The sequence below is a fragment of the Spermophilus citellus genome (genome assembly GCF_964194105.1).
Source record: "Spermophilus citellus genome assembly, chromosome: 4".
In the NCBI taxonomy this organism is placed as follows: domain Eukaryota; kingdom Metazoa; phylum Chordata; class Mammalia; order Rodentia; family Sciuridae; genus Spermophilus; species Spermophilus citellus.
Window position 1 is genome coordinate 197,529,016 of NC_138185.1, and position 20,249 is coordinate 197,549,264.

Below are 20,249 nucleotides of genomic sequence, written 5' to 3' on the forward strand. Positions count from 1 at the left end.
GCAGAGCGTGGTGCAAAGTCAAACTGTGTTCATGTCCAACGGACTTAATGCAGGGCCCTGCTGTTTGTCGGGGGTAACCAAAATGGATGGCCGCCTTGTAATAAGCCTGGGTGTCGATGAGTTCACTTATGATGATTAATGCCTTTTCGTCGATTTCGCTTCTCCCTAGGAAAACCTAGCAAGACTCCAGAGGGCGTTTGCAAGGAAGTGGGAATTCATCTTTATGCAAGCAGAGGCGCAAGTAAAGTAGGTGAACCTAACAGAGACCCTCTTGGAGAGAAAAAGACTCTCTGAAGCAGGAGACCTGTGTGAGGGTGGGATTGCTGAAGGGAGGCTTCCAGCTGTCATTCATCTCTTTGATCTCTCAGGAGGGCAGAACAGTAGAGAGTGAGTACAAAGTGAGCTCAGGATGGATGAATCTCATCCTTGGAACCAACGCAGCTCTGTAATAGTTTCAAAAGCACGTGCCTCCGTAGGCAAGGGGACCTTCCCAGATGTAGACCTCTGCTTATAAGGTAGAGCTATTTGTCCAAGATTTCTAATCAGTAGGGTTGGAGATTTGGTTCTCAGAGGAAAACATGTTGAAATTTTAGAGAAGACAAGTAGCCACTCTCCTCTTTTTCTCTAAAGGGTAGGAGTTTAAAATCAATTGTAAAATAAGACGCAGAAGTCAAACATTTGGAGTCCATTAATTGAAAGATGATAAAGTGTGGCTTTGGATCTGTGGCCTCAAGTCCAAATTAAATCTGTACTTCCAGGGCAAAAACAGGTATCTGTAGGGCTCCTTACCAGACCTGAGCTGAGCTGACCCATCTAAGTTTACTGCATGCAGAGAAGGGATATCCTGCGGACAGACTGACCCAGACGGGGGCAGAGAGGGGTCAGCCTGAGCATTCTCAATTTATTCTTTCAAATTCACCAATAAGTAAACTCATTCTTCCTCCATAAAAAGAAAAAAATAATAGGAGAAGAAAACAAAAAAAAAAAAGTTGAAAGGGTTTTTTTTTTCATATTTTCCCCTCCCTGAATATATAGTAGAAATTCCTTCCTCTCAAAGGAAATATAAAGAATGAGGAATAAATGTCCCCGAGGCCACAAACAAAGCCATCAACCAGATCCACGTGATTCTGGGACATGGCATTGCTGTGGGAGGGTCTCCCCTGTCCTTTCCCATGGGATCTGCTTTCGACAGCAGTGTCCATAGGAAGAGTGGGACTATGATGGGGTGGGACAGGGATGTGGAGTGGGGAGAATACAAGTCCCCTTTTTCTGGGTGCCACTTGCATATGTGCAGGCCCCGTGGGCTTTCATGCTGTATGGGTGGCATCCCGCATCCCCTAGAGCTGGGTCTCGGCTGCGTGGTGAGGAAGGATCGCAGCTGTGGACACAGTTGTGAAATGACCTAAGGTCAGCTGGTTCAGTACTCTATATGCGGTCATCGCTGCCACCCTCCCTCTGCAGTCTCTGCCTGTCCCCTGCCCAGGATTCCAGCCACCTGGTGACTACCCTAATTCTGCCAGCAGTTCCAGAAGGAGGTGGGCACAGGCCCTGGAGTTGAGCTGCAATAAGCACTGTCTGGGGATATCAAAGGTGGGAGAACGGGTGGGAAGCAAGAGGGATTTGTACGGGCTGCAGGGTAAATGAACCTGGTTTCTCAGAAGCCACTGGGAAGCAGAGAGGAGCACAAATTTGCTCTTGCAGAATCAATTGGCATCACATGTTATAAAGGGAGGGGACATCGACATCGGCACTTTGTACATATATGGAGTTTCTCCATTAACTTTTTTGATTAACTCTGTGATTGCATTATAATTGTGGGCCATTTAAGTACACAGTAATTATCACAAAAATCATGGGGTGATTACGGGTTTATTTCAGTCCAGTAAACTAAAGTGCTCCCAAGAGAGCCGGGAACCAGAAGTTACACGGCAATTAATCCGAGTTGCTTTTTACTTAGATAATATGAAGTAACACATGCTTAAAAAAAAAAAAAAGTCTTTTATCTAGACTGCTGATTGGAACATAAATAATCTTGTCTTTGTCACCTGTAATTTCTCTCTTGCAATTTCTGTCTCCCCCACCTGAGACTGGTTATGTTTACCTTCTAAATCTTGTCACAGGCTAGGGCCATTATTCTGCCTTTAGAAAACCAGTTGGTTTCAGTGACTTTTAAAATACGTAATTGCAGCATTTTCAAGATCTTTCTGCTGGCTCTGAATCTAAAGTAAACTTTCAGATTTGAGATGGAACACTGCCAAACCTGTAGTTCTATTCCTTCTTATAAACGTGTGAGGTCAGAATTCACTTCAAACGGAAGGGGTGTGTTAACGGGTAATTCAGTTCTCAATAACCCAGATCTTGACACTTTAGGGGACAACTTCATTCTTGTTCTTCCCATGGGTCCATCGTGTTCTTGCACTTATATGACAATCTATAATCCTGCCCTGGTTTCCTGGAGGGAACCGTACACCTGCAGAGAGCAGGACCACATCCTTGTGTTCAGCTTAGCTTCTAGAAATGAGAGCAGAGAACTGGGGCAAGGGTCGGGGTAGGGACAAAAATCTCTTACTACCTCTCTTTCAGGATAGATCGGAAAAAGGACAAGACGGAACGGAAAATTTTGGATAGTCAGGAACGTGCCTTTTGGGATGTCCACAGACCAGTGGTGAGAAAGCCGTACTTTAGTTCTCTCTCTGTATGTGTGTGTGTGTGTGTGTGTGTGTATTTTTTCATTTTCCTGTTTTCTTCTCTACAAAGAAAAGGCTGTCTCTAGTGATCAGGTGTCTCTTTCCTTTAAAAAGTGCTATGCTTTGTAAAATGGTTTGGCCGTTCATTTATGAAATCTCAGCAGATATTCCAGAATATGTCAGTTGCCACCCTTTAAAAAAATATCCATTCATGAAAATATGGAAATGGAAATGGAGGAGTGATAAGAATTCCACCGGGAAAACTTTGAGCCCCAGAAGTTGACATTCCCCTAAATTAACAATTTCCACTTCCATTGTCTTTCAACTCTAAACTCTTGTCTTTCGAGTACAGCTAGCTCTTGCCGTTGACAGTAGTGGTCCTGTAGTAGTGTCCTATTCCTTTTATAAGGAATCTGTTAACACTGAATTAGTGAATACTGAAGCATCCACTCTAGAGAAGAACAGCTCTGGGTTCCTGTGAGCCTCTGGTCCCATTTTTGTCAACTGTTCAATATGTAAATTTGCTGAATGTTTGTTCCTATGTAAAAATCTCTCTACTTAACATGAACCAACACATGAACCGTTGGTTCAGTAACATTGAACTCACAGCCATAACCCATTCCAGAGTGAAGCTCATCTAACTCGTATTTTTTCCTTAGGGCACATCCAAGCCATTTTTCATTTAGGATCACCTGACAGCACTCTAGCACTCTGCTTGGGAACCATTGTAAACAGAAAAACCACCAACCAAAAAACCAGAAATGCAAAAAAACTTGGTGCCCCATAAATTCTAAACAGACTGGTTGACCGTATGAGGCCTGAAGTAAGAAGGCAGAACGTCACCTTATTCAACCTGGTCTGGGCTCATGCACGTGGGCAACTCGATATCTTTGGCATCCTATCCATATCTGTTAAATCGTTGAAAATACTGATTCAGGTTACAAATAAATTTTAGCATCTGGCCATCTTGCCACTTGAATAATAAGTTTGCTCTTAGAAACCTTACACTATACCCGCCCCATATCATCCTTATCAGAAGGTCAGGAACATAAGAACCTACATTATAGCCCAATGAAAACCTTCATGAATATCCGTAACGGGGAAGCTAGAGGTCTGTTCTGATGGTGTTACTTGGACTAAATAATTTATACGATCTTCTTCCCTCAGCCAGGCTGTGTGAACACAACAGAAATGGACATCAGAAAATGTCGGCGTTTGAAGAATCCACAAAAGGTTAAAAAGGTTCGCTCGTTGAGCTGAGTTAAAACTTCTTGGTGCCAATAGCCCTTCCATTTCTGTTATTCTCCACGTAATAATTTTCTATTTGGAAATCTGTCCTATTCTAACTTTTGAAACCATTCTATTAGGGCTGGGGATGTGGCTCAAGTGGTAGCGCGCTCGCCTGGCATGCGTGCGGCCCGGGTCGATCCTCAGCACCACATAACAACAAAGATGTTGTGTCCGCCGAGAACTAAAAAATAAATATTAAAAAATTCTCTCTCTCTCTCCCTCCCTCCCTCCCTCCCTCCCTCCCCTCTCTCTCTCTCTTTAAAAAAAAAAAAAAGAAACCATTCTATTAGTAAATTCTAGAAGTATCTATTGAGTGGCTGGTGGGTGCTGGGTACCATGTTTGCTGCTGGGCTTCAGGTTCTCACAGAGCCCACAGTTGGGTGGAAATGAAACCAGTCAATAAGCCACCAGGCCAGGAGGGCCATCTTAGGGAACAAACAGGCTGGTCAGGAGCCCCCAGGAGGCCAGCTAAACCAGACTGAGGTTTCCCCCAGGGCATCCTGAAGTCACACACACACACACAGAGATTGAGTATCTCCTATCCAAAATGCTCCGGACCAGAAATGTTTCTGGTTTTGGATTATGTTTCTCAGAGTTTGGAATATTTGCATATACATAATGAGAAATCTTGGGAATGGGACCCAAATCTGAACACAAAATTTATTTGTTTCATATACACATAGCCTTGAAGGTAGTTTTATACAATTTTTTTTTTTAATGGGCCTGTGTTTTAACTGTAACCTGTCACATGAGGTCAGGTGTGGAATTTTTCAATCTACTTTTCAATCACACAACTTTTCAATCGGCTATGTATTTTGTTTGTCACTGAGATAACAATGCCTACTGAATTATACTTTAAATTATTAGTCCTTGTCTTAAATGTTCTCATTTAATCTTTAAAGTCCCTAATTCTAACTCTAATATCTAGAATTTTATGGACCCATGGACCTTATCACCTTATCGGAACCCTTCTTGATTTTATAGATGTCAGCCACACCCTGCGTGTCCTTCGGGGCTTTGTTTCTTTCCTAACACAAAAGGTGGCCTTTAGTCTCTTCCCAACACTAGGAACCACTTTTAAAAAGAGCCATAGCTTTTAGACAAGCAAAGAAACTGAGGCCAGAAATTCATTACACTTAAAAAAGAAAACCTGAAATGCTGCATCTCAATTTGGTACCAGATGGGCCTGTCATCTGCTGCCATGCAGAAAATTTAGAAAGGATTTTTTGCATATAACCTTTAGCAGTTGTTCTTGAACGTTCTTTAGCCCCAGAATCACCTGGGACATTTGATAAAAGTGCAGATCCTCAACCTACCCACAGCAGGTGTGGGGGGAGCTCCGTGAGATGTGTCTTTACCAAGTGCCCCCAGGTGATTCTTCACAGACGGCTCATGGGCCATATCTGGAAAAACAGTGACATGCAAGGAGACCATTTCAACTTGACAAAAGGAAGGATTTCCTAGCAGTTGTCACCCAAAAATGAGATGAGATGCCCCAAGAGGCAGAGTTCACATCATTTGAGAAATTCAAGCAGAGGCCTGTCACTTTTGTGTGGATGTCATAGAGGGACCTGGAAGAATCTGATGAGAGGTTAAACTAACTGACCCTTCGCCACCCCTCAACTCTGAAGGTACATGATCTTATTCTTGCTTCTTCTAGTCCGTGTACGGTGTGACCGAAGAGTCCCAGTCTCAGAGTCCTGTGCACATAGCCAGTCAGCCAATTAGGAAAACTACAAAAGAGGACATCCGGAAACAGGTGAATGATTCGCCACAGCTGCCCTCCCAGGACAGGACAGGGTTGATTTAAAATCCCCTTTAACCTTCACCTCTGAAGACTGAGAGAGCTTGGAAACCACTGTGGAATCCATCAGTGGGAGACTGGAACCTTTGAGTGCAGTGAGAACAACCCATGAGAAGCTGGAAGAGTCTCCACCAACAGTTCTTAAAGAAGTACAAAATGAGTAGTCACAATGCTGGGGCTGACCCCTGTGGTCCGAGTTCCCACCCACTGCTGCGGAGTTGGGGGAGGAAGAGGATCATGTCCCAGGACCCTTAAAAGTGCATTGCACTTCCAGAGACCCCCACCAGCTCAGCAACACCAATGCTATTGCTGTGGTTCAGAAGGAAAGCTTAAGAATAGCCGGGTGTGGTGGTGCACACCTGTAAACCCAGCAACTTAGGAGGCTGAGGCAGGAGGATTGCAAGTTCAAGGCCAGCCTCAGCAACTTAGTGAAATCCCTGTCTCAAAATACAAAATAAAAAAGGCTGGGATGTAGCTCAGTAGTAAAGCACCCTCAAGTTAAATCCTCAGCATTAAATGTATTTAAAAATAAAAGAATAAAGTCAGCCCTATCCCAATGCCATTTGAGCATGATTTGATTTAATATCATCTTCTTAACATTATAAGAAGCCCAGATCAACAGAGAACGCTTAATTACATCACTCCCTTCTGATATTTACTAATACTGAGGCAACTTTGAGGCTTACTCTTTGTATCATGCTTTACCAGCCTCTGAAGGGGGATGGGTTTAAAGAGTAAACTTTTGGGTATCTTCCCTTGGCACATTTATTATTAGGTCAGGAAGAAGAAACAGACATCTGCAATGTAGCTCTTTGATGATCGATTCAAACATGCCAAGCACACAGGGCAATACGTGTGTGAAAGGTGGGCAGAGGGATGGCCACTGGAATTCAGGCAAAATAGATTTTTACAGTGCACATCTTAACTCTGTACTGTTTCTAAGCTTTGTAGAATATATGTTGCCCTTAAGTTTTAGAAATAGCTTTTGGGAATCCAGACTTAAATTATAACAGTGCAGGCAAGTACATGCCCTCGGCTAAATTGTAGAGTGAGAATCCTAAAGTATCCTAGGATGTTGGTTGGAGGCGTGCAAAGCCAGAGGGCAGGAGAAGTCTTGCCAGAGGAGGTATTCAGCTCTTGGTGGAAATGGAGGATCTGGGCTAGTGGAATGAACTGGGGGGAAAAGAATTCTCTTTTGGTCTTCAACATCTCTGTTCTCTCTTTCCCCCAGATAACATTTTTGAATGCACAGATTGATAGACACTGTTTGAAAATGTCCAAAGTGGCTGAAAGGTATGTTTTCCCTCAATAATTTTACTGCTTTCTTCTTATATAGTTTATAGGCGGGGGGTGGGGGGGGGGAATGTTACAGGCTTATCATTAACAAGTGTGTTCAACTTCAAGAGTTAGAATGGAGTTAGTCCTTAAACTGACATATTAGAAAAAGAAAGAAAGAAAGAAGCAGACTCTGTGTGAATGGAGCTAAGATAACAGGCCTCTCTTGAAGGATGTCAAGAAATGTCCTGTGGCTAAAACTTCTCAGGGGGTGGCCCCAGGACCTTGTCAATCAGGGAAGAATGTCCTTCCTTAAAAGCTCCAGCATGCTTCTTTGCCTTCTGCCTCTTGATGAATTCAAATGGAATCGCTCCCTCTCCAGCTGTAAAATGCCCAGATTCACTTTATAGGGGAAAGAAATTCCGTGTGCCCTTTGAGGAGCTGGCCATGTAAACAGGAGGGGATTGGATCCTCCGGAGGTGTTCCGCTTCCACACACCATCAACCACTGAACTGCATCGAATCAACTGTTAGGAAGATATCTGCCCCCCCAGCCCCCAGCCTGGCTTTCACAGGAGCATTTGTGCTTCAATCTGCACCAGTGGCTGGTTCCACTCCGTTAACTCGTGGGAGATTCAATTTTATCAACTAAATGGTGTGTTTTTTGAACTCTTCGGTGAAGACGGGAGACCACCTGGGGAATCCGTATGGAATAAATCTAATCAGGCCGTCCAGAACTGAACATTTGTTCATCCAAATGCTGCCGTTTAACCAGTGACCAATTTCTGGAGGAATCAAGGGTTTAAATGGGGTCTTAGTGTTTATTGGTGGCTTGTTTAGGGGACTGTACGATCCACCTGTAAGCCTTTCCCTGCCATCCCCTGGGTCCATCCACACCTTTAGATAAATAATGACAAATGGAAGCTAATAAAATTCCATTCCCAAATCAAAACCCTGAATTAACACTCTGCCTTTGAGGGCCAAGGACATCTGTGGATTTGGATTCATGTCTCTGGCGGCATGTTATGTCTATTCCAAGGTTTCTTGATAGTGGCACCATTGACATTCTGGGCCAGAATTGCTCATTGTGTTTATAATGTCCAATACGCAATAGGATATTTCACAATATCCAGGATGCCTACCTACTAGAGGCCAGGAGTTCCTGCACCCACTGTTATGATAACCAAAAATGTCTCTAGACATCGCCAGAGGTGTGGGGGAGGGGTACAAAATCACCCCCACTGAGAATCTACTTTCTACTTTCCCTAAAGCAGTTGCTTCCAGAGGTTGCTAATGATTAGAGCCCCACTCACAGTCAACTGCCACCGGTTCCAGAATTACAGTCACAGCTCACTCTGCCGGCTACAGAGTAACCGCCCACACACACACACACACACACACACATCATCGTGCAGGGCTCTGGCCAGAGCACCAGACTCTGAAAGTGGTTTTTATGTCTCACTCTGGTGCCTTTGCCCCCAAAGAAGGGCTGAGAAGGAAATTGGCTGAATGACCTCCAATGCACTGGTTTCAGAGCTCTGAGGAACTATACGCCTCTTTCTCTGTGAAACAGGGACAGAAATTGATGTGCTGGCACACTGTGAGGCCTGTGGGCTAGCAGGGCTAAGGTCTGGCCTTGGAAGGGCTCCTTAGAGTTTGCAGTGGAGGCAGGAGACCCTTTCCCCAGGCTTCACTGCCCAGATTCAGTGGTCTGAGCATCACAACCCAGGGGTGTGTGTGTGTGTGTGTGTGTGTGTGTGTGTGTGTGTGTGTGTTGGGCAGGGTGGGGGGAGGGCCGTTAAGCAAGTTCAACAGTGAAAATTCCCAAGCGTCTGCCCTAGGGATTCGGATCCACTGGTAGACCTAAGGAACCTACATTTTGGATAATCTTCGTGTTCACTCTTCTGATCTCTGAGGATCTGGTGAAGCCATTGGCAGCTCCTCAGAATCTCAAACTGACCCGAGAGTTCACGTCAGGAGAGTCGCCAGCTACGTCTTATCTCTGGGGTGTGGAGGAAGCACCTGAACCAGGTGTGCTGAGGCCAGGGCAGGGAGAAAGCTCAGGTGGGGAGGGGGCAGGGCCTGGAGCCTCCTATTGTTTGTTTGTTTACCAGCTCCCAGGGAGGAGCCCACCTGGCATGTCTAATTATGCTTGAGAGCTGCTCACATCAAGGGATTAGTCCAACCACAGAGCCTCACTCCCCAGCTAGAAGCTTCCAGGAGCCTGACCCCAGCAGAGGCTGGGTTTTATTCCCAGCAGCAATAACTGGCAACTCTTCAAGATGACAGGAGGTTTTTCATTAGAGCCACAAGGAAACTCCCAGATAGCGGGGAGGAGGGAGAGGAAGCCGGGTGTTCGCAGGAGATAAAGCATCCTGGAGCTGGTCTGTCTGTCAGCCGGCTGGGCTCCACGGAGGTGAGGCCAAGGAGGTGGCCCTGGCAGCTAGCCAAGGGGCAAGCTGAGCTCTCGCAGGTGGGCCACACAGCTGGGCCCGCCCCAGGTGATAAGTGGTAATCAGTCAGGACTGCATCCCCCAGAGAGGAGTTCCCCATATTTTTTCCATTTAGTCCCCTGAGTTTGGGCAGGCTGGTGATAGCAAAGGCCCTGTTCTGAAAAGACAAGAGTCAGCATGGGGTTAAGAGCACAGACCTAATGGGGAGGAAATAAGGAGCTTTGCAAACTACAGGAGCCGCATAGACCACCGTTTAGAGGATGGGGACAGCCGTGGAGGTTTGACTCCCCCTCAGCCATTTCTCTCTGTGCCTCCTTTCCACCTCTTTAAAGGAAAGAGGGTAGTGGTGCTTAGTTGGCAGGCAAGAGCTTGGTCTGGTGCTTGGCCCTCAGTACCCTCACGATGGATGTGAAGGTGACTAATGGTGCTTTGGAAAGGAACAGGATTCAGGTGTGTGAGATGGAATGAACCGAGTGTGCACTGCTCAGAGGAGCAAAGGTATGCTAGCTTTCCACCTCTGTGACAAATACCCGAGAAATTCTACTTAGAGGAGGAAAATTTTATTGGGGCTCATGGTTTCAGAGGGTTTAGTCCAAGGTCAGCTGGTTCCATGGCTCTGGGTCCAACACAAAGGCAGAACATCATGGTGGAAGAGCATGGCAGGGGACAGCCACTCACTCCATGGCAATCGGGAAGCAGAGGGGAAAGAAACAGGGCAAGGGGCATACCCTTCCAGGGCACACCTCCAGAGACCTACTTTCTCCAACTAGGGTTCACCACCTGCAGTTTCCCCACCTCCCAATAAGGCCTTCAAATAGTAATTCCTCGATGGATTAATCCACTGATGGGTTAAAGCCCTCCTGACCCAATCACTTCCCCAAATCCCCACCTCTGAACAAGGATTGCTGCATTGGAGGTCAATCCTTCAACACATGAGCCTTTAGGGGGACGGTTCAGATGCAAACCTTTAACAACAGGACAAGCTAATGCAATTCTTCCCACCCAGGGGCCCTCTCTTCTTCTCTGTCTCCCACTCAGCCAGAGGCTGGTGCTACAGCCCACATTTCAGGTGGCTCCCTCCTCTGCTTCCATGGCACTGCTAATCTGGAGCCTCCTGGGGAGAGAGGGACCTCACATGCAGAGACTGGCTCTTGTGCACAATTTTCTCAGGTCACCCCAATTTCAAATATTCTGTCCATTGTCCCCCAAAATGTTAAAATGCCCCTGAATCCTAGCATCCTGGTGACCAAGCTGCATTTCCCAGGCTCCCTTTTGTACCCAGAAGCAGCACCAAAGCCCACCTGAGGTATCAGTTTTCCTTTCACACACAGATGAACTTTCCAGACAAATACCACTGAATACTTAAGCTTTTGATTTTAACTATTTTAAGTGAAAATCTTTCTTAAAGATCATTTGCATACTTGCCCTCCTAAAGAGAGGATGCTACATTTCAGTTACTTCTGGATGACGTGAGCCGGTGTCCTTACATTGTGCTGTAAAGTTCTGTCAGTGATCAGGATCTTAGGAGGTGCCACAATCTGCTTTCCCTTCCCCAGATGGCCCCAGACCATTCTGCTCTTTGAGTCCCTGTTTTTAGGTTTTTAGTGTGGGCTTGTTTCCTTCTTCCTATCCACATGCTTGTCTCTAGCAGCCCTTCCTTCCTAACCAACATCCCTTCCCAATCTGTGGCTGACTGGTTATGTCAGTTAGCTATGGATAACTATCAAAGCACCCCAAAATATGGTGGCTTAAAATTACAGTATTCTCCCCTTATCTACAAGGGGTTCATTCTAAGACCTCCAATGGATGCCTGAAACTGTAGCTAGTACTGCATTTTCAATACTATTTTTTTCCTATGTATACATACCTGTAGTAAAGTTTAACTTGTAAATTATGTGCAGTAAGAGATTTAAATAACCTATAATAAAACAGAACAACCTGAACAAAAGTTACATGAATGTGGTCTCTCTAAATAACTTTGGGTACTTTCACCTTTCACTTGAAGTACTTTATGGTTTCTTTTTGGCTTCTCTGAATTACTATCATCACTACTCTGGCACTTTGGGGTCATTATTAAGTAAAACAAGGACCGCAAGCATTGCAATGCCATGACAGTGGATCTGATAACCCAGATGGCTACTAAGTGACTAACAGGCAGGTAGCATATACAGCATAGATACGCTGGACAAAGACATGATTCATGTCCTGGGTAGAGCAGAAGAGTTCAAGATTTCATTATACTACTCCAACCAGCAAGCAATTTAAAACATGAATTATTCACTCCTAGAATTTTACATTTAATATTTCTAGGCTGCAATTGATTATGGATAACCAAAACTACAAAAAAGAAAAACCATCCATAAGGGAAGACTGCTGTATAGGCCTTTTTTTATATGTATTTTTTTTAGTTATAGGTGGACACAGTATCTTTATTTTATATTTATATGGTGCTGAGGATTGAACCCAGTGCCTCATGCACGCTAGGTGAGCGCTCTAGCCCTGAGCCACAATCCCAACCCTGTATAGGCCTTTTATATTACTCACTTGTCCATGGGCCAGTTGGCTGCATAGGCTCAGCCATGTGTGTTCATGCTGCTGTGGATTACGGGGGCCACTCTGCTGATCTTGGCTGGACTGTCCCACGTGTTTGGCTTCTGCAGGTTTCTAATGTCCTCAACTGGGACAACTGGGCTCTGCTCCACTTGGACTCTAGCAGACTAGCTTGATTTTGTCCACACGGGGACAGTGGGATTACAAGAGTGAGAGAAGAAGCAGGCAAAACTTCTTGAGGCTTGGAACTGACCCTCTGTCATTTTCTGTTGAATTTTATCGGATAAAGCAAGACATAATCCCAGACTCGATTCAAGGTCTAGGGAAATGGAATCCATTTTTGAAATTTGAATCTTACACACTAGGAAACCAAATAACCAAGTATTAGCCTTAATCCTAAAGCCAGAACAAAGAGCCTTCTCTGTGTCATGTGCTATCTTTCATGACAAACAATGAATTTTGATGCCTGAAGTTTATTTCCCCTATAGACTCCCCTAAGAGGCTCCTTTGGTCATTTGTCTATGTTCTCTGGAAAATCAAAGGTGCCAAATAAATGAGGTCTTCCTCCTCTTTGCAAGAGTCCCCAGCAGAGTCTCTTTTCTACTCACCCAAGCCTAACAGCGCTTGACAGACCAACTTCAAGAATACAGAACTGTACATTTTAGCTCCAAGCTGTTCATCATGTTGTCAGGTTCTTCCCATCCGCAGTGGTGCTGAGCTACGCCATGGTCACCATCACCCAGGTACCCCATAACACTGCCTGCACATGAAGAGATCAAGTTGTTTCCTTTTGAGTCTGCGTCTGCGCTTGACTCATCCTCGCCCATTCCTGGGAGCCATGTGTGAGTCATGGCTGACTGCTGCATTGATTTTTTTTTTTTTTTTAACATCATCCTGCTTGCCTATCTCTGAGATTGCCGCTGCTCCCTGAAATTGGGTGCTGGTTTCTCCTCTGCCTCCTGACCTGCAGTGATCATGAAATGTAATTAATGAAATGAGATAAGACAGCAAGGGACTGAGTACCCTAAGGCTCTATTAAAAACCTGCTGGGGTGATAGAAGTCCGTGAACTTAATGTCTAATGATAGATTCAAGGGAAGGGGGAAAAGGAGGCCAAAGAATTCATTACAACTTAGCTCTTGTGTGATTCCAGAAACCATGAGGTCCTTGCTTCTCCTTTCTCCCAGTCCAACTGAAGAGACAGGAAAAAAAGATCAGAGGTAACATTTATAGCCAGGGTCACCGTATCCAGACCAGGACCTAGAATCTGTAGTGTACAGGGAAAAAAGGTCCAGGAGACCTTTCCTGGCATTTGCTCTTCTTTTAGAGGGGCCCAATTCACCTGCAAGTCCCTTAACTCATCCCAAGTTTCTCTATTGAATAGATTTCCTCTGGGTGACCAGTGGTTAAGGAATTCTTTCTGTCTGTCTTTCTTTGGAGAGAGAGTGAGGAGTAACCAGGGATTGAACCCAGGGGCACTTAACCCCTGAGCCCCTTTTTATATTTTATTTAGAGACAGGGTCTCACTAAGTGGCTGAAGGCCTCAAAAGTTGCTGAGGCTAGCTTTGAACCTGAGAGCCTCCTGCCTCAGCCTCCTGAGGTGCTGGGAAGGGAGTTCTTTATCTGTCCTCTCTCCTCCCCACCTTCTCCTACATGAAAAACCCTAATTAACTAACTGATGGGAACCCAGCTTCCTCTCTGTCCTGCTTTTCCTTCTCTCACCAGGTCCTCCTCTGTTCCACCTCCCTTTCGTGTATCAGTTTAGAAACTGCACACACCAAGGAGAAGGTGGCACGTCCTCCTCCTCATCCTTTACACCCTCCGTGTCCGGTTTCCAGCTTGTTTGGAGGCTGGGACTTCAGGAATGCCTTAGCACATGTCCACTGTACCACTAAAGTGGAAATGATGGTCCCTGCGTCACTGTGCCTTTCTCTCCTTGCCTTCTTCTCCCTTGAAAAATAACCACGTTGGTGCCTCTTCATCTCCTCTCCTACCCACTCTGCAAACCAACTCCACATACGTGCACTGAGTTCCTGGGATGCCTTCCTCAGCATCACTCCACCTCGGGGGCCGCATCTCTTCTTCCTCTAACTCCACGGCCAAATGTTTCTTTATTTACAAGTCACATTATTTGTAACCAAGTCATGTCAACTTTTTGTTGTTGTCGTTGCTGTTGTTCAGAAAGAAAGGATCACATCCAAAACTTTTTTCCAGATTTTTCCAAGTGGTTGGACAAAAGGTTTTCTAAACTCCCTTTCATCATTTCCTTCTTCTTCAAGTTTATCCAAGGTAGACCCTAATCACATTGTAAATCGAGAAGGTTTTGAATTAATAACCATTTAGCACCCCATGACTGGTTAATAGAGTTGGAAACTGGACTTTGCCGTTAGCTCAGTGCGAGCATCTCCCCGTGACCCGGAGACCTGTTTGCTGTTTAATGACATCAGGAGTGCCGAACGCTGTCTTCTAAATGGCCGACTGACCACAGAGTGTCTCCATGGCAGCATCTGCTGATTAGTGCCAGCTACTCCAGAGAAAAGGGGCAGGAGTGTGTGGACAGATCAGCCAGCTCTGCATCTCCACCCAGGGGCCAGTTCAAAGCCCCAGTAATGGTGGGTGTCACATTTGACAAAGGTTGATAGATAGCATCTTCTACTGATGCAAGAACTTCAAAATAAGAAAACCAGAGAGTGATCAGAAGGCGAAAGGGACAAGGGCGCAAGAATGTTTAAAGAAGCCCAGTGAGAAATATTGTTCCTAATGAGCGTCCTCTAGATTTCTTATGTTTATTTTCTATTTTCCATCTCCTCCTCCTCCTGCTTTTCTGCCACATGCATCCGTGTAGGTGGGGGGCCTCCCACAACACCCCTTACCTTGCCTCTGTTGTACTTTCCCTTATGCTTTCGCTGTCCTTCCCCAAGTCTTTCTGTGGTCATTAGTATTGACTTTGAGTATTGATCGTGGCCGTCTCCTTCGTTGCCTGCCTGGCCTTTTCTTTGTTCTGAGCCTCCTGAGCAGACTTTGTTCATCCTGTGATCTGTGCACCCCAGGAAGCACATATTCTTGGGGACAGGGAGCCTCCTTGGCCAGTGCTACAAAAGAAATATGAACATGCCTTCATATTCCCCTCCCTGTCACCCGCCTTTCAATGTATTGATTAGGTTTCAAGCCAAGCAACCCCAGTTTGATTTTGGTTCAGCAAAAAAATGGAGCCTGTATAGATCCTTGGAATACAATGCCGCAGATTGAACTCTGGGATGGATGGCCATGCAACGAAGCTCAAATGAATCAGAGCCAGGGCTTTCAGCACCTCTGAGGCTCCTTCTTCGCCCCTGCTCTTTCTCCACTTTCCACACAGCCTCAGTCTATTTCACTACAGATGAGTGGTAGGGAATGTGACCACCTCTAGCTCCTGTCTTTGTGACGATATAGCTTCCACTGCTGAAGCCGGAAAAAGAGAACATTGACCCCACTCGGGGCAGGCATCTGTTTCTGAGCAAATCAACCAGGGCCAGGAACAGAGCTTACAAATGGGTCCATGGCAGCCCCTAAATTTTCCCTGTGTGCACATCATGGTGCAGCTCTCAGTGGATGAGTAGAACCAAGCTAAAGCCAAGAAGTACCTTCGGTGCCTGCTCACCCATATCTTGTTTCTTGGTGTGGGTGGCTACAACATCCTGCCTAGGACCACAGTTTCTTGAACCAAGATCACCATTAAATCTCACCACCTGTGTTAGTCAGGGTTCTCTAGAAGAACAGAATCAATAGGCAGATAATTATAAAATGGGGATTTGTTAGGATGGCTTACACAACCAGAAGCTGGAAAGTCCACAGTGGCCATCTGCAGGCTGGAGAGCTGGACCAACCAGTAGCTGCACAACAGTCCAAGGGGCTGAAGCCCCAGAACCAGAGGGATCAACAGTGCTACCCTAGTCCAAGACCAAAGGCTTCTGGAGAATCACTGGCAGAGTACACTTTGGAAGAGTGAAGAAGCCAGAGTCCCATAGCCTCAGAAGATCACAGCAGCAATCAAGAACCCATTCCAGAAGAATTAAGGGCTGGGGATATAGCTCAGTTGGTAGAGTGCTTGCCTTGCATGCACAAGGCCCTGGGTTCAATCCCCAGCACCACAAAAAAAGAAAAAAGAAGAATTGAGCTTGCATCTGCTGCAGTCTTTGTTCTTCCAATTTTTACTCCATCCAAGTCATTATCCTATTGGAGGAGCTGCCCATATTTAGGGAGGGTCTCCATTTCAGTTGGCTATCCCACATGCCAATCATTGCTAGACACACCCTCATTGACACACCCATAAGCCTCTTAATCCAATCAAGTTGACAATTCAGATTAACCATCACACCACCCCTTCTCCAGATACTCCCAAATTTCTCGAAAAGAGACATGGTTGGAAGCCAGTGTGTCACTGTGGTTTGAGTCACCAGGCAGCACTTCCCACTTCAATAGTTGCTCTCTGGCCTTTTAAAATTCAGTGAGAAACACTGAAGGGCCTATAGAGGACTTACAGGACACATGATCTACCTCTCCTGGAATGGTGCTTTCAATCATATATGTGATGATTATAGAGGACTTCAAGATTACTTTGAAATGCTTTCCTATTTTTTTTTTTTACCTCTCAACAAGGCTATTATATAATATATGGTAAACTTGATAAGAGTAATTTGATGTCTTAACCAAGAACTAAATCTAAGGTCTTCCAACCTGGACCAGTACTCCAGCAGGGGATGGCCTCCTCCGTAACTTGTAAGTAATTAGATAAAAGACGTTCTATCTTCAATCATCAAGAATACAAACAACAATAAATGTTGGTGAGGATGTGGGGGGAAAGGTACACTCGTACATAGCTGGTGGGATTGCCAAGTGGTACAACCATTATGAAAGCAGTATAAGATTTCTCAGAAAACTTGGAATGGAACCACCATTTGATCCGGCTATCCGACTCCTTGCTTAATACCCTACCCAAAGTTCTTAAAATCAGAATACTACGGTGGCACAGTCACATCAATGTCTATAGCAGCTGAACTCAAAATAGCTAAACTATGTAACCAAATAAGTGCCCTTCAACAGATGAATAGATAAAGAAAATGTGATATATAAACCAAGATCCAGACACAGAATCTGAGAAATGAGGTTTCAATAGAAGTAACGGAAGTCTCAGGATGATGATTTTGCTTCAGGTCTATGGAGATAACAGTCCATGTTGGGGAAAGAGAGCTACAGACTATGGAGAAGAGGACTTCCTGGAGATAGGGGAGAAGATCTCTAGGGGATAGGAAGAGAACTGATATCTCATGTGTCTAAGATGTAAAAACATTTTTGCTAAGTGTTTTATAGGTTTGTTCAAGACACTTGGAAAACAGTAGTTAGCTACTAGGCTGAGCAACAATTTTATCCAGTTTAATAATGTGGACACTGGCCACTGGTTTAACAAAAATAGTTGTACAAGTCTATTTGGAAGAACATTGAAGTGGCGGACTGGGAGACTAGTGAGTAGGAAGTTAAATCCTTGTCTAGAATTCATAAATTGAGAACAGCTACAAAAGCACATAATGTTAAAATAGACAGGTAAATTCTAGAAGGAACAGAAGATAGAACATAGATGCCTCTGGAAGAAGAGATAAGAGAAAACAATAACGGCTTTTTAGGGGGTACCTACAACCATTTAGTACTATTTAATTGTTTCACATTATATATTAATTACATTATATATTAGTATATCTATTAGGTTGTAATTATAACTAGAAAAATGAAATGGCTTTTTGGAAAAATGTGAACTCCTTGTGGTGTGCCAGGATTTAAAAGACTTTCCCATAAGAAAGTCCCCTGTTTGTGAATGCTGGGTCAGCCACCTGGCAGAACCATACATAGTATGTCTTCTGTGAGCTCCTGATGCCTTGAGACCTGTGGTCTTTGCAGGAAGGCAATTCAAGCAGGTTTGGACCAATGCATCCGTAAGGCTAGCACAAGCAGGGCAAGATGGTGCGCTAAGCTGCAGGTAAACCAGGACGGGGGGCGGGGGAGGTCTTAAAATTAATCTGTATACTATGACTGCAGCCATAGGATGCAGAGCTGATGTTCATGACAGGAAGGGAACAAGGACAAGTGAAAGCAGTTTGGTTGGTCAGAAGTAGGAGTAGAAATATTCTTTTTTAATTTAGAGTCATAGGAAGACTGCTCTCCTATTTGTGGGAAACAGAGTTGCCATTTTTCCGGGAAGTCAGTGCCTTTCTGTGCTTCCCTCCTGCAGCTTAATTGCTTACACGGAGCAGTATGTGGAATATGATCCTTTCATAACGCCCGCAGAGCCATCTAATCCCTGGATCAGTGATGACATCGCCTTATGGGACATAGAGATGAGGTAAAAAATGTTTTAAGGTTTGGGTGCGGGAGGGTTGCAGGGGGAAAAAAACTATGAGATCACCTACTCCCTATCTTCATCTGACGCGTTTTATTGCTAACACAGAAACCTTGCCAGGAATCCCCGACCGAGTTCTGCTTGTTCCAGCTTTCTACCTCCTTAGAGCTTTGATTTGTAGGTGGGTCCTTGTGGCTTCCCTCTGACCTCTCTCTCTGACCCTTTGTGCATCACAATAACTGGGCAGTCGCTCACTTTTTCCTATTAAAAAAAAAAGAATCCGTGTTTTCTTCTTAGCAGGCGGTGGCAGTATTAGCTGGCACTCACTTGCTCCGTACTGGCCATATCACACAGTAGGTGTCTTCAATTCTCTCAGCACATAAACATTATTAAACATTATTACTCTTGCCATGGAACTGATGAGGAAACTCAGGCCTAGCAGAGTTCATGAACTTGTCCAAGGTCACACAGCTAGTATGTGGCAGTTAGGACTGTACCAGGCAGGGGGTTCCAGGGCTGTGAATGTCATCATTCTGCTCTTCTGGAAAACCTGGCAGCAGTAATTCCATCACCCAGGCGCTCCTGCCCTGTGAGGGGAACAGGTGTAGCTACTCAATCACTGAACCAGGGAAGCCCAGAGGGTCTTGGACCACTTCCAAAATTATAGGAGGCGTGTAAACAATTCTGCGCTCTGTGCCTTCGCAACCTCTGCCCCCCCAGCTGGATGACATTTCTTTTCTCATTTTTCTGTCACACTCACTTTCTCTTCCACTTTTGTTTTTGTTCTTTGGGGTTTTTTGGTTGTTTTTCTGGCATCTTCTCTTGAAATGGAGAAACCCTCTAAGAATAAGTAAAAGTCATAAATGCTTATTATGAAAAGTTTAAAAAGCAATCCATATGTGCCCAAAGAAGAAAATCCTCTCTCCCTCTCACCCATTATCATTCTCTAGGAAGAAGCTCTGTTTGTAGTCTGACGCCCTCGTTTCCAAGCTGCAGGGGGGAACTAAGGCTACCATGGACTAAATGGTTGATGGGAAGAGCAATGTCGGACAACTGTCAGAGACGGTGTAAGCTACAGGCTCAGGGTGGCTCCCTGTCAACCACAGAGCGTATTCCATCCTTCTCAATGATGTCACATGTTTGCAAATCTAGATTGTTCAGAGCAGTTTCTGGGATAAAAAGTTAATATTGTATAAAAATCGACCTGGGAGAAGAAAAGAGAGTGGTAGAATCCAATCTGATTCCAAAGTTTGAGAAAATGTGCAGTCCCAACAGGTTTACATTGTAGCTGGCTATTTATAGTCAGGCAAGGTGACGCATGTCTGTTATCCCAGCCGCTTGGGAGGATGAGGCAGGAGGATCACGAGTTCAAAGCCAGCCTCAGCAAAAGTGAGATACTAAGCAACTCAGTGAGACCCTGTCTCTAAATAAAATACAAAATAGGGCAAAAACAAGACACTAAGCAACTCCCGTGAGTCTCTGTCTCTATAAAATACAAAATAGGGCTGGAAATGTGGCTCAGTGGTTGAATGCCCCTGCGGTCAATCTCCAGTACCAAAAAAAAAAGAAAGAAAGAAATTTTTTTCTTTCAATTTATTTGCACTTCACATAAGTACATAAATACATATTAAGTTGATTTGATCCTGAACTTAATAACTGTTAGGGATTTTTCTGGCCCAAGGGGACCATGAAAAACTTAACTCACTAAGGGTGTCATGAACTCAGAAAGTTTGGGAACCTCTGATTTAGTGTCTATCCCTTTAGATTTGTACAAATATAAAATATCCTACTCTTTAGTATAATTGGGTTCTTTATATATACT

The 20,249-nt window shown here is 44.8% G+C and overlaps 1 protein-coding gene across 2 annotated transcripts in view; it reads left to right on the forward strand.

Annotated features, from left to right (window-relative positions):
- The window catches only part of RGS6 (regulator of G protein signaling 6), a 573,006-nt gene that overhangs the window by 490,762 nt on the left and 61,995 nt on the right, over positions 1–20,249 (forward strand). For both annotated transcript variants that reach the window (XM_081289462.1, XM_081289463.1), the window contains exons 8-13: positions 170–246; positions 2,584–2,665; positions 3,855–3,929; positions 5,638–5,736; positions 7,013–7,074; positions 18,320–18,430. In XM_081289462.1, the coding sequence (XP_081145588.1) occupies positions 170–246; positions 2,584–2,665; positions 3,855–3,929; positions 5,638–5,736; positions 7,013–7,074; positions 18,320–18,430 (506 nt within the window). The remainder of the gene's footprint in view (positions 1–169; positions 247–2,583; positions 2,666–3,854; positions 3,930–5,637; positions 5,737–7,012; positions 7,075–18,319; positions 18,431–20,249) is intronic.